General features: G+C 42.7%; 1 protein-coding gene across 1 annotated transcript in view; it reads right to left on the bottom strand.

Annotated features, from left to right (window-relative positions):
- The window catches only part of CACNA2D3 (calcium voltage-gated channel auxiliary subunit alpha2delta 3), a 959,782-nt gene that overhangs the window by 65,970 nt on the left and 869,113 nt on the right, over nt 1–24,699 (bottom strand). Inside the window, exon 30 of the mRNA XM_040407724.1 lies at nt 18,878–18,940. Coding sequence (XP_040263658.1) covers nt 18,878–18,940 — 63 coding nt within the window. The remainder of the gene's footprint in view (nt 1–18,877; nt 18,941–24,699) is intronic.

Raw genomic sequence — 24,699 nt, 5'->3', positions numbered from 1 at the left:
CTCACAGATCATTAACGGGGTTGTTCGGGTTCAGTGCCACTGTCATAAATTTGACTCACCCAGGCAGCCCCTCTGGTATGAGCAATTCATGCTCTGATGCTCTCCAATGCTCTCCCTTGCCCTGTATTGAATCTTGCAGGGAAAAGGCTTTTTCAGGAGATCAGGTGACATACCAGGCTCTCCATGGGTAAGGTAGGCGTAGGTTCTGCCTAGCAGTAAGCCCAGTGACGTCACGGGCACTAATGGATGGGCTTTAGCACTGCCCTAGCCTGTAAAATGGTTAAAGCAGCGCTAAAGCCTGCCCATCAGTGCCGGTGACATCAACGGCAACACTGCTAGTCGAAAGCCTCTGCCTAGCAGAGTACAAAATGTAAACAAGCAGCCCTTGCCCTGCGCAATACAGCGCAGAGCAAGGCAGAGCACTAGAGCTCATATCAGGGCGGATGCCTGGGTGAAAATGGGGATATGTCCAGGTTCAGCTCCGAACCCGGACAACCCCTTTAAACAAATAGACATGTTGATAAATCAGGGCCAAAGGTCTCAGAATTGCTACTCGGGGAAGTTTCCACTAGGAGCATCTACTGCATTTGGCAACGTAAAAAAAAATTTGCTAAGGCAGACAATCCCTTTAAGTCTCGGTCTAGCTTAAAAACTGATCAAAAAGGTATTTTGTGTATTAAAAAAGTTCAGAAAGAAACAGCTGGAAATATCTGCTGGAGCTGCCACGGACTAATTCCCAGACAAGGTCTATTTCTTAGAAGTCAGTCAATAGAGTATTTTCTTGGAGAACATCTGAGGTGCTTACATCAGTCACATCAGGATTTCATAGAGGGTTTCGCAGCCAGCTCTGTACGCGCTCCATTCATGAGACGTAGAAGAGGTCCTTTCTAATTTGGCATCCATCATTGTAGAGCATAAATGTTTGTTTTAATCAGGGTATTTATACATATGTCTGGTGGTGCATGTTTATGTATAAATGTATTGCTCTGTGCGCCGTGCCAAGCGGAAATGCCGTAGTGAGTATGACAGTGAAAGGTATGAGAAGCAAAATAATATAACTCCTTCCAGAGAAATCGCACAAAATCAGCCATTTCAAGGGAAGAAAGACTCAATATTTTTGAATGTTTTATGAAAGAACTATTGTTTTCAGCCAAGAGATCACATTTCTCTTAATTTTTACAGGAGGAGCTCAGAAATCAAGAAGACCACCAAGTTTTGAATTGTTTATTAGTGGCTGTCTGAGTTACTGCCCTTTGGCAAAAAGAAACTTCCCAAGTACCGCTAATAATTGGTTCGAAAACATAAATGGGGAGATTGAGTTTCCGCTGCACTGTAATGTCACAAAATGAAGCCATGAATGAATCTCTATTGTCGTAGTACGGTCATGATTGGGCATTGCATGGTAATGGCGAAATTATCCACCCGGTCCTAGAAGGGATGGGCAGGGGGGGCTCATTCTTTTTAAATGTAATAATGAACGATATGTTGACATTAGAAAAGAAATGTTTTTGCAAGTCATTCATGACATTTCCTCTTATACATTGAGTAAATATTTTGGGTCTTGCAAGTATTCCCGCTGATACGAAGATCATTTGCAGGACTCGGAGACATGCTATGCCTGGGGATATCAGCTGTAGCAAAAAGTGAAAAAGGAAAGGGCTCAATAAAATCCCATAGTAGATGTAGAATATAGAATCACTAAATTTTAACTGTGATTTCATTTACAAAATGTAACAAATAAATATACATAAATATCAAAAATACATAAATAAATTAATATCTAATCCTGAAAATAATTAACAGAAAATAAAAGTCCTTGCATTGTCTTCTTGTTTTGACTTATCCAGCTGTTTTTTTTTTGTCTTAAAGGGGTTGTTCCCCTTTAGTGACCTTTTTCTACAGACCCCACAGCATAGCTGGACCCACAGTGGTAAACATACTTACCTGATCTCCGCTGCTGGGTTCCAGCTTCACCGCTTCCCCGTCATCTCTGCAGACGCTGGGTCTTCCTGCCACAACATCCAGTTTGACTCCGGCTCATGTGACCTATGCAGCCAATGACTGGTGGAAGTGATAACATGTTACCAATATGTCACGTGACCCAGTGACATGATGCATGATTGACACAGTCATTGACTTCAGTGCTCACAGGACCCAGCGTCAAACGTGACATGGGGAAACCTTTCACCTGCTGAGCTGGCGGAACAGTGGTGGATCTGGAACCCAGTGGAGATCAGTTAAGTGCGTTTACCACTGTGCACTGCCGGGCCAGAGCATGCGCATGCTCCGGCGAACAGCGCAAAACCAGCAGCAATATGGCGTTTGCCGGCGCATGCGCAGTAGTTAAAGCGCACAGTCGCGGGATCTCGGCCGGACCTTAGAATGACGCAAGGGAATAGGTGGGTGGGACTAAGCAGAGGTTGGGGCGGGGGAACAATGTAAAAAGGCAGGGCAGCCTGGGCACCAACACAGTGAACGCCGCCCCTGGACACTTGCGAGTGCTTATTTGCATATCAATCAAAGTTTGTTTTTTCCAGCTTCTGCAAGTGTAAAGACAAAGACAAAAGTACCATTACATTCATGTATAGGTGTGCGATAGGACAATGTAAGCACTGTATATGGCCATATGGAGGTGACAGACTCCCTTTAAGCCATTTGTCTAGCTGTGTGCATCCTACTTTCACTTTCACTTTGTGTGGGTCATCTAGTAAACCTTATCTCTAAATTAGTCTTGCAGCTCTGGGCTCCTGAGTTTGAATTCGACCAAGGACAACATCTGCATGGAGTTTATATGTTCTCCTCGTGTTTGCATGGGTTTCCTCCGGGTTCTCTGGTTTCCTCCCACACTCCAAAGACATACTGATAGAGAATTTAGATTGTGAGCACCATTGGGGACAGTAAGTGATTATATTGTCTGTAAAGCGCTGCAGAATATAGTAGTGCTATATAAGTGACTATAATAAATAAATAAATTACTAAGTGTCACGGCTGAGGATGGGGGAAATCCTCAGCCGTGCGATGCCAGAAGATGTTAGGCGGCTCGGCCAGGAAGCAGGTCACCTCCTACAGCATCCCTAACCTGACCCTAACTCCTAGCTGCATGGGCCGACCTTGAAGGTAGGTGGGCCCATGCTCAGGAACCTCGGATCCCTAACTCACCCTCCGACCGGTCCCTGAACTAGGAGTCAGGGTAAGACGGCCTGTTCCTTCTGGACACGGAGGAACAGGGGTCTCACTGGCCAAGCTGCAAGGAATGGGGGAACACATACAACATACAGATATGACAGGCGAACTAAACAAGTTCCACACGTACCTGTCACAGCCACGCTGACTGGAACCCATGCATGCCAACTCATGTCCTCAGAACACAAAGGGACATAGCACACATAACACACAGGTACCCAGGACATCCGTAGTTGCAATAAACAGAGACAAAGGAAAACATCAACTGAACATCATGACATAAAGTACACAGATAAAGCTATGACCACAAGGTTGGCCCCCACTGGCAGATGAATACACAGGAGGCTGCTCCAGCTACACATGGCTGAAGCAACCCACTGAGACATGCCAAACACTGAGGCTTTATAGGCCTAAGAGGCCACACCCAACAATCAGACACACCCCGTGACTCACACACTCTGAAAGGGAGTTAACCCTTCCAAAACCACAGAAGGGAAAACATAACTTAAAGGGGAAGTGTCCAAACAACAAACACACTGTGGCTGTTGCCGCAGGCAACGACATGGGTGGCAAGCGTATCCTGGGAGTCAGCCCGAAGGCCGGGACACTGCCACCACATGTACATCATACCACCAAACGTTGCCACGGACAGCCACAGTGCAGGGAAAATGTCAGTGCACACCAAACATAAACAAAGTGCACACAGACATACAAAAGTGCTTACAAACGCGCACACAACTCTGAGGGAACCGCACACATAGCTGTTGTCCGCGGCAACCGCACTTGAGGCTAACAACCTTATGCCTCAAGCTGCGGTTGACACTACAACCCAAAACCGCGGGCAACAGTATGCGGCTCCCAAGGAGTCACGGCCAAAACCGTGGCCGTGACACTAAGAGGTCATAAACACATATTTAAACCACATTCTTATCAGTAAAATAAGGACTTAACTTTGATGAGTGTTTAAAATGTTAGAGAGTGGAGATAAGGAGGCCATCAGCTCCCTGCCTGACGGAGCAGTGAGAAGAAAAACAGATCTTGCTAGGAGAGCACCTCAGCTTTGTACAGAGAAAAGGACTCCATATTTTTAGTAAAGACCAATTGAAAAAATGAGCGGCATGAGGTAGGTGTGACTGCGGTGTCTGGTTGTGGATGCCGGTGGAGTCGTCTGTGGAGGCTGGACTTGGATCCCGTGGAGGCTGGGGAGCCGATTCCTTCTGTGTGCCTGAGAGGGGGTGAGGTCACAGACGAAAGCCAGCTGAGGTCTCCAGTGCCACCTGAAACTGTAAGGTGCCTCTGTCCGTGTGTCTGGACGGATCTGCCCTTTGGATTAATATCAGGCGCTGGGAGGCATGGGAGGCATTTAGCCGGGCGATTTAACAAAAGTGTTTGTTGGTTGGAAATGGTATATTTGGGGGGTTCATTTGGAGGGCAGGACCGGGAGGTCCGAGGAGGCTCTTGCCTGATATACCGCTGGTGAACTATATGACAAATTCTCATCCAGCAAGATCTCTAGATATATAGTGGCTTTTGCTTGTATGCCCTTCTGCTATCCGACTCAGACTGACATTTGGGGTTAAAGGAGACCTCCACCCATATATTGTGACCTCAAATTGGTATAGCTGTGGGAGTGTTTATGTGCACAGCTGAACATGTTTTTTTCTGCGTTCTATATGTATCCAGCTGCTATGTTCTTCCTGCATATGTACTCAGCTTTGTTAGTTACCGGGCATTATATTTACATAACTCACATATGCTACATATGCTACATTTACGTCTCTGTGAGCAAAAAACAGGCTGTCTGGGTCTTATAGTTAACGCGGGGTATTTCTCATGTAGATCCGGACTGTCTGTGGATCTGGTATTGGAAATCCTCCCGTGTTGCATATTGTTTGGTTCAGTTCCTTTTCGTGGGAATTGTATGTACAGTGGTCTCCTATAAGGCTCCCTAAAAATGCCGCCTAAGTATCGTAAATCAGGAGGGATGTCCTCGCTGAAAGGTGGCCAGGGGGAAAGTCCCCAGGCTCGATTAGATAAATTTTTGTAGTCACCACCACCTAAAACCCAGGGAGGTGCGCAAAGATCTGCCCCACAGGTTGAGCAGGGAGTGGTCAATACGGACCGTTCAGAGTTGGGTACTTTAAAAGCTACCATGCCCCAGAGTGAAGGTTTTGAGAGTATTAATAAAAAACTTTCGGATATACTAGGAGTAGTAAATTCTACTAGCACCTCCGTTGCAGAGTTGGCCTTTTCCCTCTCAGTAGTACAAGGAGATGTCACGATAATCAGAGATGAGATGACCAAATTGAGACTGAAGGTGAAGGAACTGGAATCTGCAGTTAACTCTGCTATGTTAGAGAACAGTCTATTAAAAAAGAGACTAGAAGAGGTAGATGAAGATCGTTCTTGGCTCAGAAGGAAAGTGATAGATCTGGAGGATAGGTCTCATAGATACAACCTGCGACTGGTAGGTTTCCCAGAAGGGGCAGAACAGGATAATCCTGCTAACTTTATCCAAAAATGGCTGGTTGAAAATCTAGGCCCAGATCACGATGCAGCTACCTTTTGTGTGGAAAGGGCTCACAGAATCCCCTCTAAAAAACTTCCTCCAGGGGCCCCCCACGGCAATTTTGGCAAAACTAGTTTGCTCAAAGGACCGGGATTGGGTACTTAGACGGAAAAGAGAAGTATTGGATACATATTTTGATGGTAATCTGTTATCAATATACCCAGATTTTTCGCGAGAGACCCAAATTAAAAGAAGATCCTTTTTTGATGTTAAAAAAAGATTGGCTGCAGCTAACATTAAGTACTCAATGTTTTACCCAGCCAAGCTGAGGGTGGTACACAATGATTCTGTCCGCTTCTTCTCTACACAGGCGGATGTTGCTCAATGGCTGGACTCGATGGGGCTATAAAGAAAATCTAAGTGTGGGGAGGGGGGAGGTTAAGGGGGAAGTGGCCGGGGGGGGGGGGGGGGGGTTTGGTGGAGTGGAAGAGGTTGATGGGTAATGTGATATTCCTTATTAACCATGGAGTTTTTTTTGGGGGGGGTGGGTATAAGGGTCGTCACTTGCTTTCTAGGTCTACGTCTCTCTCTCCTAGATGGGGTACCGGGAATGTCATTTAGATACTGCTTATGCTACGTAATATTCTATTCTGGAATGTGAGAGGGTTGGCAGACAGAGTGAAGAGGACGGTGGTGTTTGATCTTGTGGCCCGTCATCTGCCGGCAATTCTGGTATTATTAGAAAACCACGCAACCGTAGACAGGCTCTATACATTGAAAAGAAAATGGGCTGCTTTGGAATATCATGCTTATTTCTCCTCTTATGTATATATTCACTGTTGGATGGAATTTTTACCGGTAGATAACATGATTGATAAAGAAGGGAGATTTGTCTTCCTGCATGGGTTGTGGAAAGGGCAGGAGATTATATTGGCGTTTATCTATATTCCTCCACCCTATAAATCAACAGTTTCTTCCCTATTATCTAAATACCTAGCAACAAAAAATCAATGTCCATTATTAGTAGCGGGTGATTTTAATGCTGTTCCTGATCCTGAGTTGGATCGCTTTTCTGCCTCATCTTGGCGGGGTCGGACTGGATCTCCTTTGAGTACTATTTGCCGGGAGCTGGGGCTGGTTGATATCTGGCGCCACCGCTATGGCAATAAGAAAATTTTCTCTTGCTTTAGCCAGTCCTACGGGTCAATGTCCCGTATTGATCTGGCTTTTGCAAGCCGTGATTTGAGTCAGCAAATTGTGATCACGTTCAGAGAGGTAGACCCTCCAGCCCCAGGTAGAACCTTTAAATTGAATCCGCACTGGTTTGATGTGATGGGGGAGCAAGGCCAAATTGACCAGGATATACAGGAATTCTGGGGCTTTAATGTAGGCTCGACACATATTCATTATGTGAGGGATGTACTGAGGGCCCATATAAGGGGCTTATATTTTACTAAGATTAACCGGTATAGATTTGAACTTCGTCAAAGGGAACAACAGCTGACAGAGACAATTAGATTACAAGGTGTATTAGTTACTCACCATAATGAGAAATATATAACCCAGTTAAAAGAGGCCAACTCACAGCTTAAGATACTTTTGTACAGCAAAGCTCAACATAAGCTGCTCTTCCAAGGTCAAAATCGTTTCTGTGAATCGGGTAAAACAGGTAAGTTCTTGGCACGATTAGTTTCTAATCAGAGAGAGGCTACTAGTATAAGTGAGATTAGGAATTCAAAAGGCAATAGGGTGAGGTCCCCAGAGATGATTAGGGATGAATTTGCAAAATACTACTCTTCACTTTATCAGTCTGACCCTACGCCTAGACTGGATGATATGGAGCAATATTTGCAACAGCTTCCCCAGTTAGATTTACAGGATCAGGAAATGTTGGATCGGCCTATCTGTTTGGAGGAGTTGCGATCGATACTTCCATTATTGAAATATAACTCATCCCCTGGCCCTGATGGTTTTCCGCTTGAACTCTATGGGTACCATGCTAAATCGCTCCTTCCAATCTTTTTGCAGGTCTTGAATGAATCCTGTGCATCCGGCTCTTTGCCTCCATCATTTAGAGAGGCAGTGATTACCTTGGTGTTGAAAAAGGATAAAGATAGATGTGATATGGGATCATATAGACCCATATCGCTCTTAAATACAGATTACAAAATTTTTGCAAAAATTTTGGCTAATCACTTGAAAAGGGTCATTGCCTCTCTGGTACATTCCAATCAGACGGGATTCATTCCAAGCTGGCAAATACAGATGAGTCTCTATAGGGTGTATTTGAATCTTTCTGTTGGGGGTAGCATAGACCACTCCATCCTGTCTTTAGATGCCGCAAAGGCGTTTGACAGGATGGAGTGGTCCTTTCTGTGGTCCACTATGTCTCATTTTGGTTTGGGGACTGTATTCATAGAAATGATCCAAATGTTATATGAACAGCCGTCAGCACGTATCAGTATTAATGGCATTGGTTCTTCTCCCATTATGATGCGGCGGGGGATGAGACAGGGATGCCCTCTTTCTCCCCTTCTTTTTGCTTTATTTATTGAACCATTGGCCTGTAAGATCCGTTCAGATAACCGCATAGATGGCTTTGGGGTGGCAGGAGTAAGCGATAAAATAAGTCTCTATGCCGATGATGTTATTTTGTTTTTGGACCAGGGATGGAAAATCCTTCCCTATGTGATGGCAGCAATAGAGGACTTTGGTAAATTATCAGGTTATCTGATTAATTGGACCAAGTCATCGCTTCTCCCGCTGAACCGCAAGGCCGTAGATCAGGGGAGCGGAGTCCGGGTCCTGGCTCCCAATGAAACCTTGGACTACTTGGGGGTGAAGATTGGGGCTCCCATAAACAGGTTTTATGAGATTAATTTGGCCCCGGTGTTGAATAAAGTTAAGTCTAAAATATGCGCTTGGCAGAAATTTATACTGTCTGGCACAGACAGATCGAATAGCGCTGGTTAAAATGATTATCCTGCCTATTGTGATGTACCCGATGTGTTATTCCCCTGTTTGGATCGATGATATTTTCTTTTATAGATTGGAGACTCTTATTAACGATCTAATATGGGGAAGGAAGAGGGTGAAGATAAAACAGAGTTATTTATGGCTGTCAGACTCAGATGGTGGGCTATCATTTCCCTTTTTTCAAGGATATTATTTATGTGCACAGGTTCAGCGATGTTGTAAATTTAAAGGGAGTTTATTAGCACAATATTTGACGCAGGTTATGGAAAAACCAATAGATAACATTTTTACATGTTTGGAATCTGGTTATTTGGGAGTGAGGAAGTCCCTATTGATCCCTTGGACTCTACAGAAGGTTTGGAATAAGCTTAAGAGGATTCTAAAAGTCTCCTACTCTTTTGCTTTCACCCCTCTGTGGGAGAACAGGAATATGATGGAATTCGTCAAAATCACAGATTTTGTATATTGGCTACGTAGGGGGTTTGTTAATGTGTGTCACCTTTTTGTTTGTGGACACTTTAAATCCTTTTCGGATCATAATTTCACTGATAGTACATCATTAGATGTGTTTATGTATTCACGTTTAAAACACGTTTATGAGGCCTCTAGGAATAAAGGGTATATTTTTCCACGGGAGAATGTATTTTTTTATTATTGTTATGACCAGGCAGATCAGAGGGTTAAGATAGCCAGTCTATACAGTAAACTTCTAACGGCACTGGCAACTGTAACTCTATTTAAAAGCCCAAGTAAATGGGAGCAAGAGTTGCATTGCCCACCATTACAATGGACTAGTATTTATAGAAACGTAAGAAAGGCCACAATCTCTAATGCTCACAGATTAATTCAATTTAAGATCTTGCATCGGTTGTATTATACGCCAAAAATCCAAGCAAAATTTCCCCAAAATAAAGGCCGAGACTGTGGCTGTCCTAAATGTGGATACGTGAACGCGGATTTCAGGCATTTACTTTGGGAATGTAGTAAAATAAAAAGGTATTGGGAACAGGTCTTTGTAGCTCTACAAAAGGAGTCTTCTTCGACATATAGCCCTGGGATGTTGACAGTGATGTTGGGATATTATTCTTTAGACATGAAAGTCCCGGCCCGGGTCAGACAGATCTGGATGAGGGGTCTGATGGTGGCAAAAGTTATTTTAGTTAAATATTGGGGGTCTGTCTCCCCACCCTCGTTAAATGAATGGAGCCTGTACCTCCAACAAATTAAAGTCTATGAGGATATGGAAAGGAAACGGAGAGCGGCACGGGTGACTGTTCAGACATAGTTACTAGTGTAATTATGTCTGTGTTTACTAGAGCTGTAGTGACGAAGGGAAGGGGGGGGGTTATATATATATATTTTTTATGTACCATTTGTGAATTTACAGTCATATGTATAATCTGTGTGGGATTCTGTGTTATGCTATAGGGTAGTTCGCTATTGTTTTATAGTGACTATCCTGTATTGGCTGTCTTTTCTATTATAATATGTGTTGTTTTGCATTGAGAAGAAAACAAAATAAAATGGATATTCAAAAAAAGAAAAAATGAGTTTTAGCTCATAATGAGTACAATGCACTAATAAAAAAAATTGCCCCCAAAGGTGTACATAGCCTTTAAGCCTTATTAAAATGTTGCTAATTAACCCGACAAAACCCTGTAAGAGCTTAAAGAATATAACATGACAAGTATTCTATATGAAATCATAGGTATAGTGAGGGATAGTAGATCAGCATAGACATCATGGTCACATTATTATGTGACAAACAATGGAGACATACAATGACATCAAATGGAGGTTATGACAACCAGGCACACTGCCAGATGCTGCGCATACGCCTCGTCATAAATTAGACGCAGCATGCAGAAGTCTGTGCACCAGAGCTACGAAAACTGGCATAGAAGATGACAAATGTGGCGGGCACTGGCCCCACCACTTCCCTCCCTCGCCATGCACCTTTTTCAGGAAAGTAGTCAGGCCGGAGGAGTAACTGCACTTGTGCAAAAATATTTCCGCAAGTATTGTTCAAAAAGTCGCAAACATACAATTTGTGAATTTTTTACGTCACAAAAGTGGCAAATCTTAATGATAAATTTGGCTCGTAGCTTTGGAAGGAGTAAAAGAGCAATTTCCTACACTCTTACAAGTCGGCATATTATGTGCCCTCTAAGAAGAACGATTTAGAGGGGCAGCAGCAACTAGTGTTTGTTTCTGGAATGACTTTTTATTGTGCCAGTTTTAGTGTGACTGGAGCAGGTTGCTTCTGTGATGGGCCCCTCAGACAGGGGACACATACACTGACATTACAGAATGAGTCATGTGACAAAAGTCCAAATGTTAAGTAAGATGTCACGGCAATGACATCGGTCCTCTCTGAAAAGAAGTGATGACAAATTGACAACATTACTCATCAGCAAAATTAAAGATTTCACAGGACTTTTCATATTTGTGCTGTTTGTGTCAGGTAAATAGGATTCATTTATAGTGCATTTCCATTTTTTTCTTAGTTGCTTTTAAAGACACATACTAGTAAAATATTATATTGAAAGCACATGGAAAAGGACATGTATACTCATAAAAGGTTAAATCAGAGAATGTGTAGCCCTCCCTTGTGTGTGGCCCTCTTGTACTCTGACATGGATTTTTAGGCATTGCGTGAGCAAACAACCCAGTTAGTAACTACTTAAACGGCATCTGTCAGCAGATTTGTCCCTATGACACTGGGTGGCCTGTTACATGTGGGTTTGGCAGCTGAAGGCATCTGTGTTGGTCCCATGTTCATATGTGTCCGCATTGCTGTGAAAATGGCATTTTAATATATGTAAATGAGCCTCTAGGAGCAACGGGGGCGTTGCCTTTACACCTAGAGGCTCTGCTCTCTCTGCAAGTGCCGCACCCTCTGCGCTTTGATTGACAGGGCCAGGCAGGCGTGATCACGTTTAAACAATCAAAGTGCAGAAGATGTGGCAGAGAGAACAGAGCCTCTAGGTGTAATGGCAACCCCCCGTTGCTCCTAGATGCTCATTTTCATATATTAATACATACATTTTCTCAGCAGTGCGGACACATATGAACATGGGACCAACACAGATGCCTTCAGCTGCCAAGCGCACATGTAACAGGCCATCCAGTGTCATAGGGACAAATCTGCTGACAGATGGCCTTTAAATCAGCAGTAAGGTGGACTGGTTGGGGAGGGAGTTCTCCATTTTAACCTTTAACGGACTCTTGTATATACTGTAGTGTTGTATAGCTATTTTCTTCTAGGTTGTGCCTTGTATTACAAAGTATTCCTAGCATCCAGTGTGCACGTGGGTGTCTCTACTTGTAAAACCAATGATAAGCACATTCATGAGCACATGGGTGGGGACCCTGCTGTTCATTGCCTCTCTACTGCTATATCTTTCCTCTACGGTATAAATACTTAATAAATATTGTCTGTGAATGACAATTTATTAGCATGAAAAGGATAATTGCCATCAAAAGTACATTACAGCTACAAGATTGAACTTGAGATGTTTCCCATGTAATAAAGATCTAGCATTAAGTACATGGCAAGTGCACAGCATGTAATTAAACACCACTATTTCAAAACCATTTAAAAATGCAATAAAACATCGGAAAGAGATAATTACATGTATTCTGGTAGCACACATGAAATTATTCCATAACAAGAAGATCATCATGGCAATATCCAAGATACGGTAGATATTGACCTTCAAGCAAACTGTCCGATGAGCAACACAGCCTCTCTGCAGTTTTAAAAGCACAGTGGCTGTCCTTAAATAGGCAGTTGGGCTCAGAAGCCATGTCTGTGTGCTAGGCTCTGGGGCCTGTGCTAGGCTGGAGAGCTGAGACCCGTGTGTCAGGGGAACAGGCCGACTGAAGCCTGTATTTGGACTTTCTGAGGCAGAACTGCCACCAAGGTGACTTTTTGTTATATTAACTTGCCATTGGGTGTGATGTAACACCAACACTGCAAAAGTGACGTTTTGTTTTTGGCATTATGTGTGAATAAACACAGAAGTTTGAATTACGAACTTGTATTTTGCCTCTATACTGCGCCCACTTATCCTAACTACCAGAGCGAATTCCGACATATGCTATAAAATCATAAAAAAAAGTAATGCAGCTCTCATTGGAAAACTTCCCGGATACCCCGCCAGTCTCTGTTCTTTCTGCTCTAGCGATGACATGTTGACACAGACATGGAAATGCTACTGACAATCACTGGCCGCATCGGTGACCACAGAAGTTTTGACATGTCACTGCTACAGCCAGTGACTAGATGGACTTTATGTCCATGACGAAACACCATCACTGGAACAGGAAGAAAAGAGACCAGCTGGTAGTGTTAGCATGGAAGTGGTGACGAATTGGTAAGAAGAGCATTACTTATTTCATTATATTGTAGCCTTTAGGGGGGTACTGGCTCTCCTTAAGGAGACCATCTGTGTATAAAGGAAATTCTCCAGGGGAAAATAATTTGCAGAGAGGTATCTCCCAGAGAAAGAGAACCATCTTGCTAGTGCAGCTTTTGGAAGTGGCTCCAATGTTATGACAAGCCGTAGAAAAGCGTGCTTCTGCGGTTTGGTATGTGCTGACTGACCCCCTTTTTAGGTTTTTCTTTGCAGTTTGTACTGGAGGTGTGGCTGCCTCCTCAGTCATGCACTCCTAACCACCCTGTCTGCCCTATTGGCTGATTTTAATTAGTGTTAGTACATAGTCAGGCCTGCTCCCCTTCACTCACTGAAGCCATGGCACCAGGAGTGGGATAGTTTGTGGACTCTCATTGCAGTCCTTGGTAGCCATTTGGCGCCGGTGATGTCGTGGAGTGGGCCTGCTGTGTAACCTACACTCCCTGAAGTGTATGGTAGCCGTCATGGCACCTAACAGGTAAAATTATCGTAGGTATGTGGAACCTCACTCCCTGAAGTGTATGGTAGCCGTTATGGCGCCTAACAGGTAGAATTTAGCGTAGGAACCCGTCTAACAGAGATCGCCTTGACGCTCGGCAGACGGGCTCAAATAATTTTGTACAAAACGATTTGCCAAGTATCTCGCACTTATAGTGTAGCACTTGTTATTATTATGCAATTTTGTACTCTATATTGCAGTTTATTGTCGCATTGCATGTTTCTGTCTTTCAATGTTGTTCCCTGCCTTAGCAATGTGCTTCTGCGGTTTGTTATGTGCTGACTGACCCCCTTTTTAGGTTTTTCTTTGCAGTTTGTACTGGAGGTGTGGCTGCCTCCTCAGTCATGCACTCCTAACCACCCTGTCTGCCCTATTGGCTGATTTTAATTAGGGTTAGTACATAGTCAGGCCTGCTCCCCTTCACTCACTGAAGCCATGGCACCAGGAGTGGGATAGTTTGTGGACTCTCACTGCAGTCCTTGGTAGCCATTTGGCGCCGGTGATGTCGTGGAGTGGGCCTGCTGTGTAACCTACACTCCCTGAAGTGTATGGTAGCCGTCATGGCACCTAACAGGTAAAATTATCGTAGGTATGTGGAACCTCACTCCCTGAAGTGTATGGTAGCCGTTATGGCGCCTAACAGGTAGAATTTAGCGTAGGAACCCGTCTAACAGAGATCGCCTTGACGCTCGGCAGACGGGCTCAAATAATTTTGTACAAAACGATTTGCCAAGTATCTCGCACTTATAGTGTAGCACTTGTTATTATTATGCAATTTTGTACTCTATATTGCAGTTTATTGTCGCATTGCATGTTTCTGTCTTTCAATGTTGTTCCCTGCCTTAGCAATGTGCTTCTGCGGTTTGGTATGTGCTGACTGACCCCCTTTTTAGGTTTTTCTTTGCAGTTTGTACTGGAGGTGTGGCTGCCTCCTCAGTCATGCACTCCTAACCACCCTGTCTGCCCTATTGGCTGATTTTAATTAGTGTTAGTACACAGTCAGGCCTGCTCCCCTTCACTCACTGAAGCCATGGCACCAGGAGTGGGATAGTTTGTGGACTCTCACTGCAGTCCTTGGTAGCCATTTGGCGCCGGTGATGTCGTGGAGTGGGCCTGCTGTGTAACCTACACTCCCTGAAGTGTATGGTAGCCGTCATGGCACCTAACAGGTAAAATTATCGTAGGCATGTGGAACCTCACTCCCTGAAGTGTATGGTAGCCGTTATGGCGCCTAACAGGTAGAATTTAGCGTAGGAACCCGTCTAACAGAGATCGCCTTGACGTTCGGCAGACGGGCTCAAATAATTTTGTACAAAACAATTTGCCAAGTATCTCGCACTTATAGTGTAGCACTTGTTATTATTATGCAATTTTGTACTCTATATTGCAGTTTATTGTCGCATTGCATGTTTCTGTCTTTCAAAGCCGTAGAAAAGGACAAAGGAAATAGCCAATTGGATGGATATTTGACTTGACTATTTTGCTTTGACATGTTCCTAGGCTTGATAAAAAGTGAGATAGTTATCTTTTTTCTGGGTGTTACCTCTTTGCGTATTATTTTGTAACCATTTTGTTGTTGTAGGTGGCTGGAAACCCTCCCAAAAATAAGGAAAATATTTTTGAGCCCAATACATTATATCTGCTACAACACCCATATCTCTACGCAGGGGCATACACACATCACAAAGGGCCCCATAGCAAAACGTAGAATGGGCCCACCTGCCCCATCCAGTCTCCCAATACACATGTGTCAATCACTCCCATGAAATGCAGAATGCCCAGTAGAATCCCCCAGTTTTCTGTTGAATTCAGTTAGTTTTTTTTATTAGCGAAATAAATTTTTATAAAAAAAATAGTAATAGAAAAGTCACCCTCTAATTAAAGTAGAGTAGGTGATTAATAAGTATGGAGCTCATTATAAATCCATATTTCTCAAGGTATTCACACCAGACAACTGGTATAAATATATTGATAAATCTCTTGCTTCCCATCTATTACAAAACTGACTGCCTGCAGCTACCACTAGAAGAAAAAAAGAGACAATGCAGAAGCACTCTGCAAATCAGACAAAGTACAACAATGCTTACAAAAATTATGGTGCTAATACTACGCTTATTTATAAAAGCGAGATGCTTGGACAATGCATTTTGTACAAAACCATCTAAGCCCGTCTACCGAACGTCAAGGCGATCTCTGTTAGACGGGTCCTAACACTAAATACTACCTGTTATGCGCCATAATGACCGCCATAAAATTCAGGTAGTGTTGGACCCACATGCATGTTGGATCCACTCTGCCTTTTTCCATTTTTTGTGCCAAAATGGCCTCCATTACAAGGGATGCAGGTACCAACATGCATGCTGAGCCCACTCTATGCCCTTCCTGGTGCTAGGGTATAAAGCTGTAGCCTGCTCTCACTACATTCATTGGAAGCTGTCTAGCACAATCTAGTACTGTAGAGTGGGCTCAGCATACATGTTGGTACCTGCATCCCTTGTAATGGAGGCCATTTTGGCACAAAAAATGGAAAAAGGCAGAGTGGATCCAACATGCATGTGGGTCCAACACTCCCTGAATTTTATGGCGGTCATTATGGCGCATAACAGGTAGTATTTAGTGTTAGGACCCGTCTAACAGAGATCGCCCTGACGTTCGGCAGATGGGCTTAGATGGTTTTGTACAAAATGCATTGTCCAAGCATCTCGCTTTTATAAATAAGCGTAGTATTAGCACCATAATTTTTATAAGCATTGTTGTACTTTGTCTGATTTGCAGAGTGCTGCTGCATTGTCTCTTTTTTTCCTCTAGGTCTTTGCCATGGCAGCGTGCACCTGCGCACTGGGAGGTGCTGACTAACCCCCTTTTTTTGCAGATTTACAATGCTGGAGATGTGGCACTCCAGCGAGTCGTGCACTCCTGATTAGCCTGTCTGCCCCATAGGCTGATTTTAATTATTTTCAGTATAAAGCTGTAGCCTGCTCTCACTACATTAATTGGAAGCTGTCTAGCACCAGGAAGGGTATAGAGTGGGCTCAGCATGCATGTTGGTACCTGCATCCCTTGTAATGGAGGCCATTTTGGCACAAAAAATGGAAAAAGGCAGAGTGGATCCAACATGCATGTGGGTCCAACACTACCTGAATTTTATGGCGGTCATTATGGCGCATAACAGGTAGTATTTAGTGTTAGGACCCATCTAACAGAGATCGCCTTGACGTTCGGCAGACGGGCTTAGATGGTTTTGTACAAAATGCATTGTCCAAGCATCTCGCTTTTATAAATAAGTGTAGTATTAGCACCATAATTTTTGTAAGCATTGTTGTACTTTGTCTGATTTGCAGAGTGCTTCTGCATTGTCTCTTTTTTTTCCTCTAGTGAACACTGTTTTGTTTTGCTGTGTATGAGTGTGAATAAAACACTGAAGTTTGATTTGCAACCTGGTTCCTTGCCTCTATACTGCGTCCGCTAACCTGTCTACCAGAGCAAATCCCCACAGTGTATACCTTTACCCATAATTGTTCAAGGCTGTATACAAGTGTGGTGAGGCAAATGTAAGGGTACGACCACATGGTCAGGTTTCCTGATACAGTTTTGGAAGCCAAAATCAGGAGTGAATTCATAAAAGAGGAGGAGTCTTCTTCTAAGATACACTCCTTATTTTGCTGATGGTGCTAGCTCAGCAGAATACAACCTGACCTCAGGAGCACTCAGGGCAAATGAGCTACTTAATGCCTATCGCCGGGCCTAAGAGGTGGTGCTGCATGAGTGAACTTACATTCCCTCCTTTAAAAAAAATACACATTTATATGTGCGGATTAGAAGATAATTATTCCTGATAAAGATGAAATATAAATTCCGATTCCAAAACAAATGTATCACTTCTGACTGAGAAGAAAAGAGCAGTTGTTACAGAATGGCTGCGCGCCCATCAGGTGCACTGGGCTTAACTTGTCTTACTACAGTACTTAATGTTCTTCATTAAGCCTCACTTCTTGAAGTGATCTGATCTTGTCAAGAATCAGTAATAGTGTCCACAGAATTAGGTCACGTCTAGAGAGAACGCAATCTGTGTCAGTCACTTTCAACTCCGGAGATTGCAGCTCGCAGGGACTAGAGGACGTCTGATTGTCAGGACACGTTACTGTCTGATTGCAAGAGCTCAGAAAAGAAAATCTGTCACTGAATCAAGTTCAGCAAAAGTAAAAAAAAAATCTCATATCCATCCATCTCTTTAATCTATCTATCTATCTATCTATCTATCTATCTATCTAATTCCAAAAAACGAGGCAGCACTCCGACATCAAGTGAAAAAGGTGGTGAACCAATTTATTCCCAGGCAACGTTTCCGCCCACTCAATGAGGCCTTTTGTCTATCTATCTATCTATCCATCTCATCTCCATCCATCTCTTTAATCTATATATCTCAGGGGAAAGCAACCTCTGGCACTCCAGTTGTTGTGAAACTACAACTCCCAGCATGTATACTTCCTCAGCTCTTCGCATTAGAATTGTAGTTTCATAACAGCTGCCAAAGGTTGCCGATTATTGATCTACAGTATTTACCTGTCTATGTCATATCTATCCACCCATCCATTCATCTCTTCTATCTATCTATCTAGAAAAAGAAAAAGAAAAAAGCAGCACTCTTTTTCTGGAGCGCTGCCTTCTTTTCTTCTATCTATCTATCTATCTATCTATCTATCTATCTATCTATCTATCTATCTATCTATCTATCTATCTATCTATCTCTTCTATCTGTCCCTTCTATCTATTTCTTAGATATCTATCTATCTATCTATCTATCTATCTATCTATCTATCTATCTATCTCTTCTATCTGTCCCTTCTATCTATTTCTTAGATATCTATCTATCTATCTATCTATCTATCTATCTATCTATCTATCTATCTATCTATCACACGGAGACCTTTTTCTGGTAAGGACCCTCAATTTTCTAGGGATTTCCCTTTCCCCGATACAACCGCCCCAGATGGTCCAAAAATGAGTATCGCCCTAAAAGTGTTGCAATTGAAACTTATGAGTTAACTGCAATTTCTCAACACAGTTCTAACAGTCTCTTCTTAGATAATCTCTTAGTTCAGACCTCTGGTGCACACCTCTTTTCCCTGGTATAAGCTGCTGAATGCTGTAGGGGAAATGTAGTATCACATGGTGACAATTCAGACAGCAGCTCTCCGTACTGGCTTTTAGGAGAAGTTTCCTAATTGCAGCCCCCCTCCCCCATGATATCCATATGCCATAATTCAGTGGTCAACACAAGACATATCTCACCTGTCTGTAGTCTTCAGAGACCAGGATGAAGCCGTTATTGTCAATGAGATAACAGTTCAAAACCTAAGGGAAAAATTGGAAGAATAACTTGGATGTAGTTTGTTTCATTCCTTTCATAAAATCAAAAAACTGACAAGCTGAAGAGACAGTTAAAGAGCCAGTATAGGGCCACAACATATTAAAGGGCTTATTTAGCTTAAAGAGATTTTCTACTTTGGAGAATCCATAGATGTTACAAGAGTCCTTGAAAGAGCATCGCATATATGTTTTCAAAGCTAGTCATCTTGCTTCACACACCTCAGGACAGGATGAACCAAGAGCAACGGTAATGAAGGACACATCTGCACTACAAATAGTACAATGATGTCGTAGACAGGACGTTGTAGCAAGATGGTTTTCATTTTCTAAAATGATGACCCATGTTCACTAATCAGGTTTCTGTTTTTAATCAAGATTAAATTGTCAGAAGAGTCAAAAAGAACTTTTAGGTTTTATCACGACTGTACAGAAAAAAAAACATAAGGTGGACGGGCTGGAAAAGCAAAAACATGAAAACTACCCCTGCCTTTGCAACCAGCTTTTAATTCATCACTCCAATGTTTCCAAAATGAAAAATGAATCATTTTTGTAAATATTATAGATTTAGAAATATTCTACTGGGCAGACCTATCCACACCTATGCAGTCATGTCCTGTATTACATTTGCCCGTCTGTAGGTTAGGATTTGTATACCCCTGTAAAGTTGTATTTCCATCTTACATGTTTATGGCATATACACATCCTCTTCCTGGGCCAGTGATGTCATGTTCATGGGTCACATGACCTAGGTGCAGCTCAGTCCTATTTCAGCGAACAGTGCTGAGCTGCAATACCATGTACAGACACTATCCATAAGATGGTGCTGTGCTTGGTAAGGTGTGAGGAGGTCTCTTCAAATAGCTGATCGGCGGGGGTACCAGGAGTTAGACCCCCACTGATATAACAACTTTTTAGGGAACCTGTCATCAACTTTATGCTGCCCATACTAATGGCAGAATAAAGTAGAGACAGGTGAGTTGATTTCAGCGGTCTGTCATTTATAAGTTAAAAGTAAGTAATTGCCAAGAACCAACATCACAATCATTGCAGACTGGGCCTGGAAAAGAGTCCCGGCCACCTGAGAAGAGTCCTGGTTATTCATGAATTCCTGCTCTCCCCGCCCACCTGCTGATGACTGACCGTCTTCTACCTAGTCTTCTCCCTTTCTCTCTAGGAGAGAACTGCCAATCATCAGCAGGTGGGGGAGAGAGCAGGAGATATGAATAACCAGGACTCTTCTCAGGTAGATTTGACTCTTCTCAAGGCCTGGGCTGCAATGATTATGATGCTGGTTCTCAGCAACCACTTACTATTAGCTCATGACTGACACACCGCTGACATCAGCATTTCTGTCACTAATTTATGCTGCCCTCAGTGAGATCAGCATAAAGTTGATGACAGGTTCCCTTTAAAGACCCGAATATTAACATTTTAGTTCATTTAATGGAATTATGGAGATAAGGTAAAAATAATTTGCTTTTAATAACTAGTTATAAAACAGGTAAAAAAAATATGAAAAATTATTAGACATTATTTATTTTATCGATTTGCAATCAGAACTTAGCCTTAGACCGAGCACAGACAGTCTGCACCTAGAAAGCGCAGTAATTGTGGGTTCACATATGCGTTTTCAATTCCGTTATACTGTTCCGTTATATCCTTGTATGTTGGAAAAAAATGTCCTGTCGACATACATAAAACGGAATGGTTATTTGTGCCCATAGAAATGCATTAGGATGGAGCAAAATGGAATGCCTCTTAAAGTTTCCGTTTTGCATTCCATCCAATTCTGTTATATTCCCTTACAACCCTGTTATAACGGAACAGTATAACGGAATTGCGAACGCATATGTGACCCTGCCCTTACTTCAGTCCATGTGACTTCATCATTCACGATGGGAAACGTGCTGCAAGTGACCTGATTCAGCAGATGCACAGGAGACTTTAGGAAACGGCTCCTTTGCTTTAATCACTGATATAATAGTTTTCCATAGGTTCGTCAGAATGTTTCCAATTTGACTGTTTGGAGAAATGAGACTGAAAGCATTTCCTGTCTGTCGGTATAATTGTATTAAAATATTTGTGACTGAGTACTGGAAGATAACATATAATTATAGGATGGGACCATTTCTGAAAATTCAGCTTGTTTACTGAAATTATAATATTCTTATTCTGAATTTTCTCTATGTTGTGTTCGGAAAACTTTGAGAAGAGAGTAAATAAATAGCTTTAAGGTGCAAATTTTTTTTTCTAAGAACTCACTGTATTCTAAATGACTTTAAGAATTGAATTTACACTGGGATTTAAAATACAATATAAATTAAGAATATAAGAATTAACAAAAGCTACAAAAACACCAATTTTACGTCTCAAAAAACAAAGCTATTCCAGGGACCACATTGTCCTGCTGAAAGTGACTTAAAGGAGCTATGGTTGATTTAAAACAAATATTAGATTGTAATCGAATACATGACAATTTCTTTCGAACAAATCCCGAACCAGCCCTGTACTTTACATAGAAGCAGAGATCTCCGCATTTATTGCTCCAATTGTTCTACTAGATTTATTTCAGGAGGGCAGCTCGGGGGGGGCGGGGGGGCATCCTTTCTCAGGGGTTGTGCCTTTTTTGCTGCAGCTCTTTGCCTGTAACTGCCACAGCTTGAAACAGAAGATATGGCTGGTGACAGTTGAAGATTTAAACTGAGCACGTGCGACCACCTCACTGAGATGGACGCAGAAATAAGGGAAGGAAAAAAACAGCAGGTGGCTCTATACAGATACATTTTGTTGAATAACTTAGCGACTATACAAAATGTTTAATGACCTGCAATTAGAAAAGTATTCAGATGCAGTTCCTGGTTTGAAAAATGTAGAATATTTTTTGAGGCACAAACCCCCTTAAAGGTGTTTTCCAGATTTTTTTTTTTAAAGAGGTTGTCCAGACTTTTAATATTGATTACCTATCCTCAGGATCAATTATCAATATCATATTGTAGGGGGTCTGACGCCCGCCAACCCCACCGATCAGCTGTCTCTCTTCCTGCTCGCTGCTGCTATGTCTATGGCAAGCAAGAAGTGAGACAGGTGCATGCCTTCTCCTCATACAGCTGGTGGGAAGGGGTGCTAGGAGTCAGACCCCCGCTGATTACCTATCCTGAGGATACGTCATCAATATTAAAAGCCTGGAAAGCCCCTTTTAATCCTTCCCCATGGTACCTCTGAAGAGATTTATACTTACCTGCTTCTTTCTACTCCATGACGTCTAGGCCATCCTCACTAGTGTTGGGGCGCGAATATTCGAATAGCAAATATTCTTTGCGAATATCGGCACTTTGAGAATTTGCGAATATTTCGAATATAGTGATATATATTAGTTTTTTTTAAATATTATAGATTTTTTCCCATCTGAACCCATGATCCCTCCCTGCTTCTTGCTTGTGGGCCAATGAGAAGGCTGCAATGTCTTTGTCTGAGCTTAGCAACATCCCTAGCAACCAATAGGAAAGTTGCCTACCCCTTACTTTATAACAGCGCTGGCCAACCTGCGTCTCTCCAGCTGTGGTAAAACTACAATTCCCACCATGCCCTGCTGTAGGCTGATAGCTGTAAGCAGTCTGGGGTATGCTGTGAGTTGTAGTTTTGAAACACCTGGAGAGCCGCAGGTTGGCCATCCCTGCTATATAAGAACCTCCCCAGCAGCCATTTTCTACAGTTTTTATTAAAGTTCTGAGAGAGAAAGCAGTGACATTGCTGTGCTCTGTGCTTTCCACACTACATTAGATAGATAGTTAGCTAGCTTATATATATATAATACAGATAGTTAGTGGGAGATAGTCAGTGTAGGTTAGATCCTCATATAGTGCAGCTGTTCCAGTGCAGGGTGTTAGGTAGTGTGATAGGAATTACTGTTTCTCTGCTGTCCATACGTACATGCTACAGACATAGTGCTGTGATGTCACATGTTCACAACAATACTTACTGCACCAATCAGTAATATGTAGTCAGACCGGCTAAAACGTGAAGTTGCCCAAAATATGCGCATCATTAATTGCCGATTTTCGCATTCGCGAATATATTGGAGCACTCTGTCAGCATATAAAGCTATTGTAATGTTCTGCCGTGCCAACCATTTTCTCCAGTCTCAGGAAACTTCTAGCAGCTTGAAAAATGTAGCAAAAGTGACCCACGCCTGTATTTTGCGCAAATTATGCAAATATTATATTGCAGATTTTTCGCAATCAAGAAAAGAATGACGCATATTCGCCCAAATATTTGTGAAATATCGCAAATTCGAATATAGCCCCTGCCGCTCATCGATAATCCTCACTGGACTTCCATTACCCTCATGTACGTCACTTGTGCCACTTCAGCCACTGGCCTCAGCAGCGACATTTTCCAAAGCAACATGCTATTTCTGGGTCTCGTGCCAGTTTAGGACATGTCACCGGTGAGGTTGGTCTTTGAATGCAGCATCCTATGTGACTCCGTCCAGGAGGAAGTTAGAAGGCAGGGAACGGAAATCCAGAAGATGGCCCAGGAGTCATGGAGCTGGAACGGCACGGCCGGGAAGGACAGATCTCTTTACAGTTACCATTAGGTCGGGGGGGAAGGGGTGCAGGGAATTAGAAAAAAATAAATTCTGGACAAGCCCTACACTTGAGATAACAATCAACGGAAATGGCTGATTGTGGCCTTCCATCATTTCAAAAATTAGCATGATAACACACAATGGCCAAACACAACCGAAAATGTGATCAGCTACTGTCGAAAAAGTTTGGATGAGGTTGGCTGAAACTACATGTGTATGGCATAATTTGTTGAATTCAGCCAATTATTTGCCATTTTATCCAAGGACCCATTGGGTAATTTATATATTTTTTTAAACTGACTCCTTTGAAAAGTTCAGACATGCATGTTACTGATGGGATCATTCACACAAACAATCCCATGATGACCGTTCTGCAGATCAACTAATGTGATATTATGTAAATCTGAGTCCGGTTTAGTAGAATCTTGGGAAGTTTGGGCATTGCCCTTGCTAGAAGGACACTAATAAGCACCCATACAATTGCCAGTGGTCTAACTATAGAGGGTTTAGAGTTAACTTGATATGACCTAGTCAGGGGCTCCAATAAGTCACATATGCCGAGTTATAGCCAGTCTGTTCTTCACCCAATGCCATTAAGTTTGGAACTCTCATGGTGATGATGAATGGAGAGCACACCGGGCTTTGGGGACTCTATTCTCTAGATAGAGGAGTGGATCTCAGAGATGGAACCAGCACCGATCTGACATTGATGATATATCCTAGAGATAGGCCAACACCTTTAATATTGATGCATTAAATGGTGCCTAGGGCCATGCTGGAAGGAAGAGCTTAAAAAAATTGTCTACAGTTTTCAAACCAGCACCTGGATCTGCATACTTTTGTAATTGCATGTAATTATAAAGTTTATTATAGCTACTGAGTTACTCAATGAAATCTAACAGTATAGCGCCACCTGCTGTTTGCTCTTTTCCTAATTTCTCTCTCCTGCACACTGAGACGGAAGCACATGCTCAGTTCCATCCGTAAACTGCCACCAGCTGCATTAGAAAGGACACACCCTTGAGAAAGGACACATCCGCAAAGCTGATAGCTTGAAATTAATCTAGCAGAACAATTGGAGCAATGAATGGAGGAGATCTTTGGATCCATGTGAGGTACAGGGCTGGTTCTAGCTTTGTTAGGAAGAGACTGTCAA

This window comes from Bufo bufo, chromosome 9 (assembly GCF_905171765.1).
Source record: "Bufo bufo chromosome 9, aBufBuf1.1, whole genome shotgun sequence".
NCBI lineage: Eukaryota > Metazoa > Chordata > Amphibia > Anura > Bufonidae > Bufo > Bufo bufo.
This window is presented reverse-complemented; position numbering and strand designations above follow the sequence as displayed.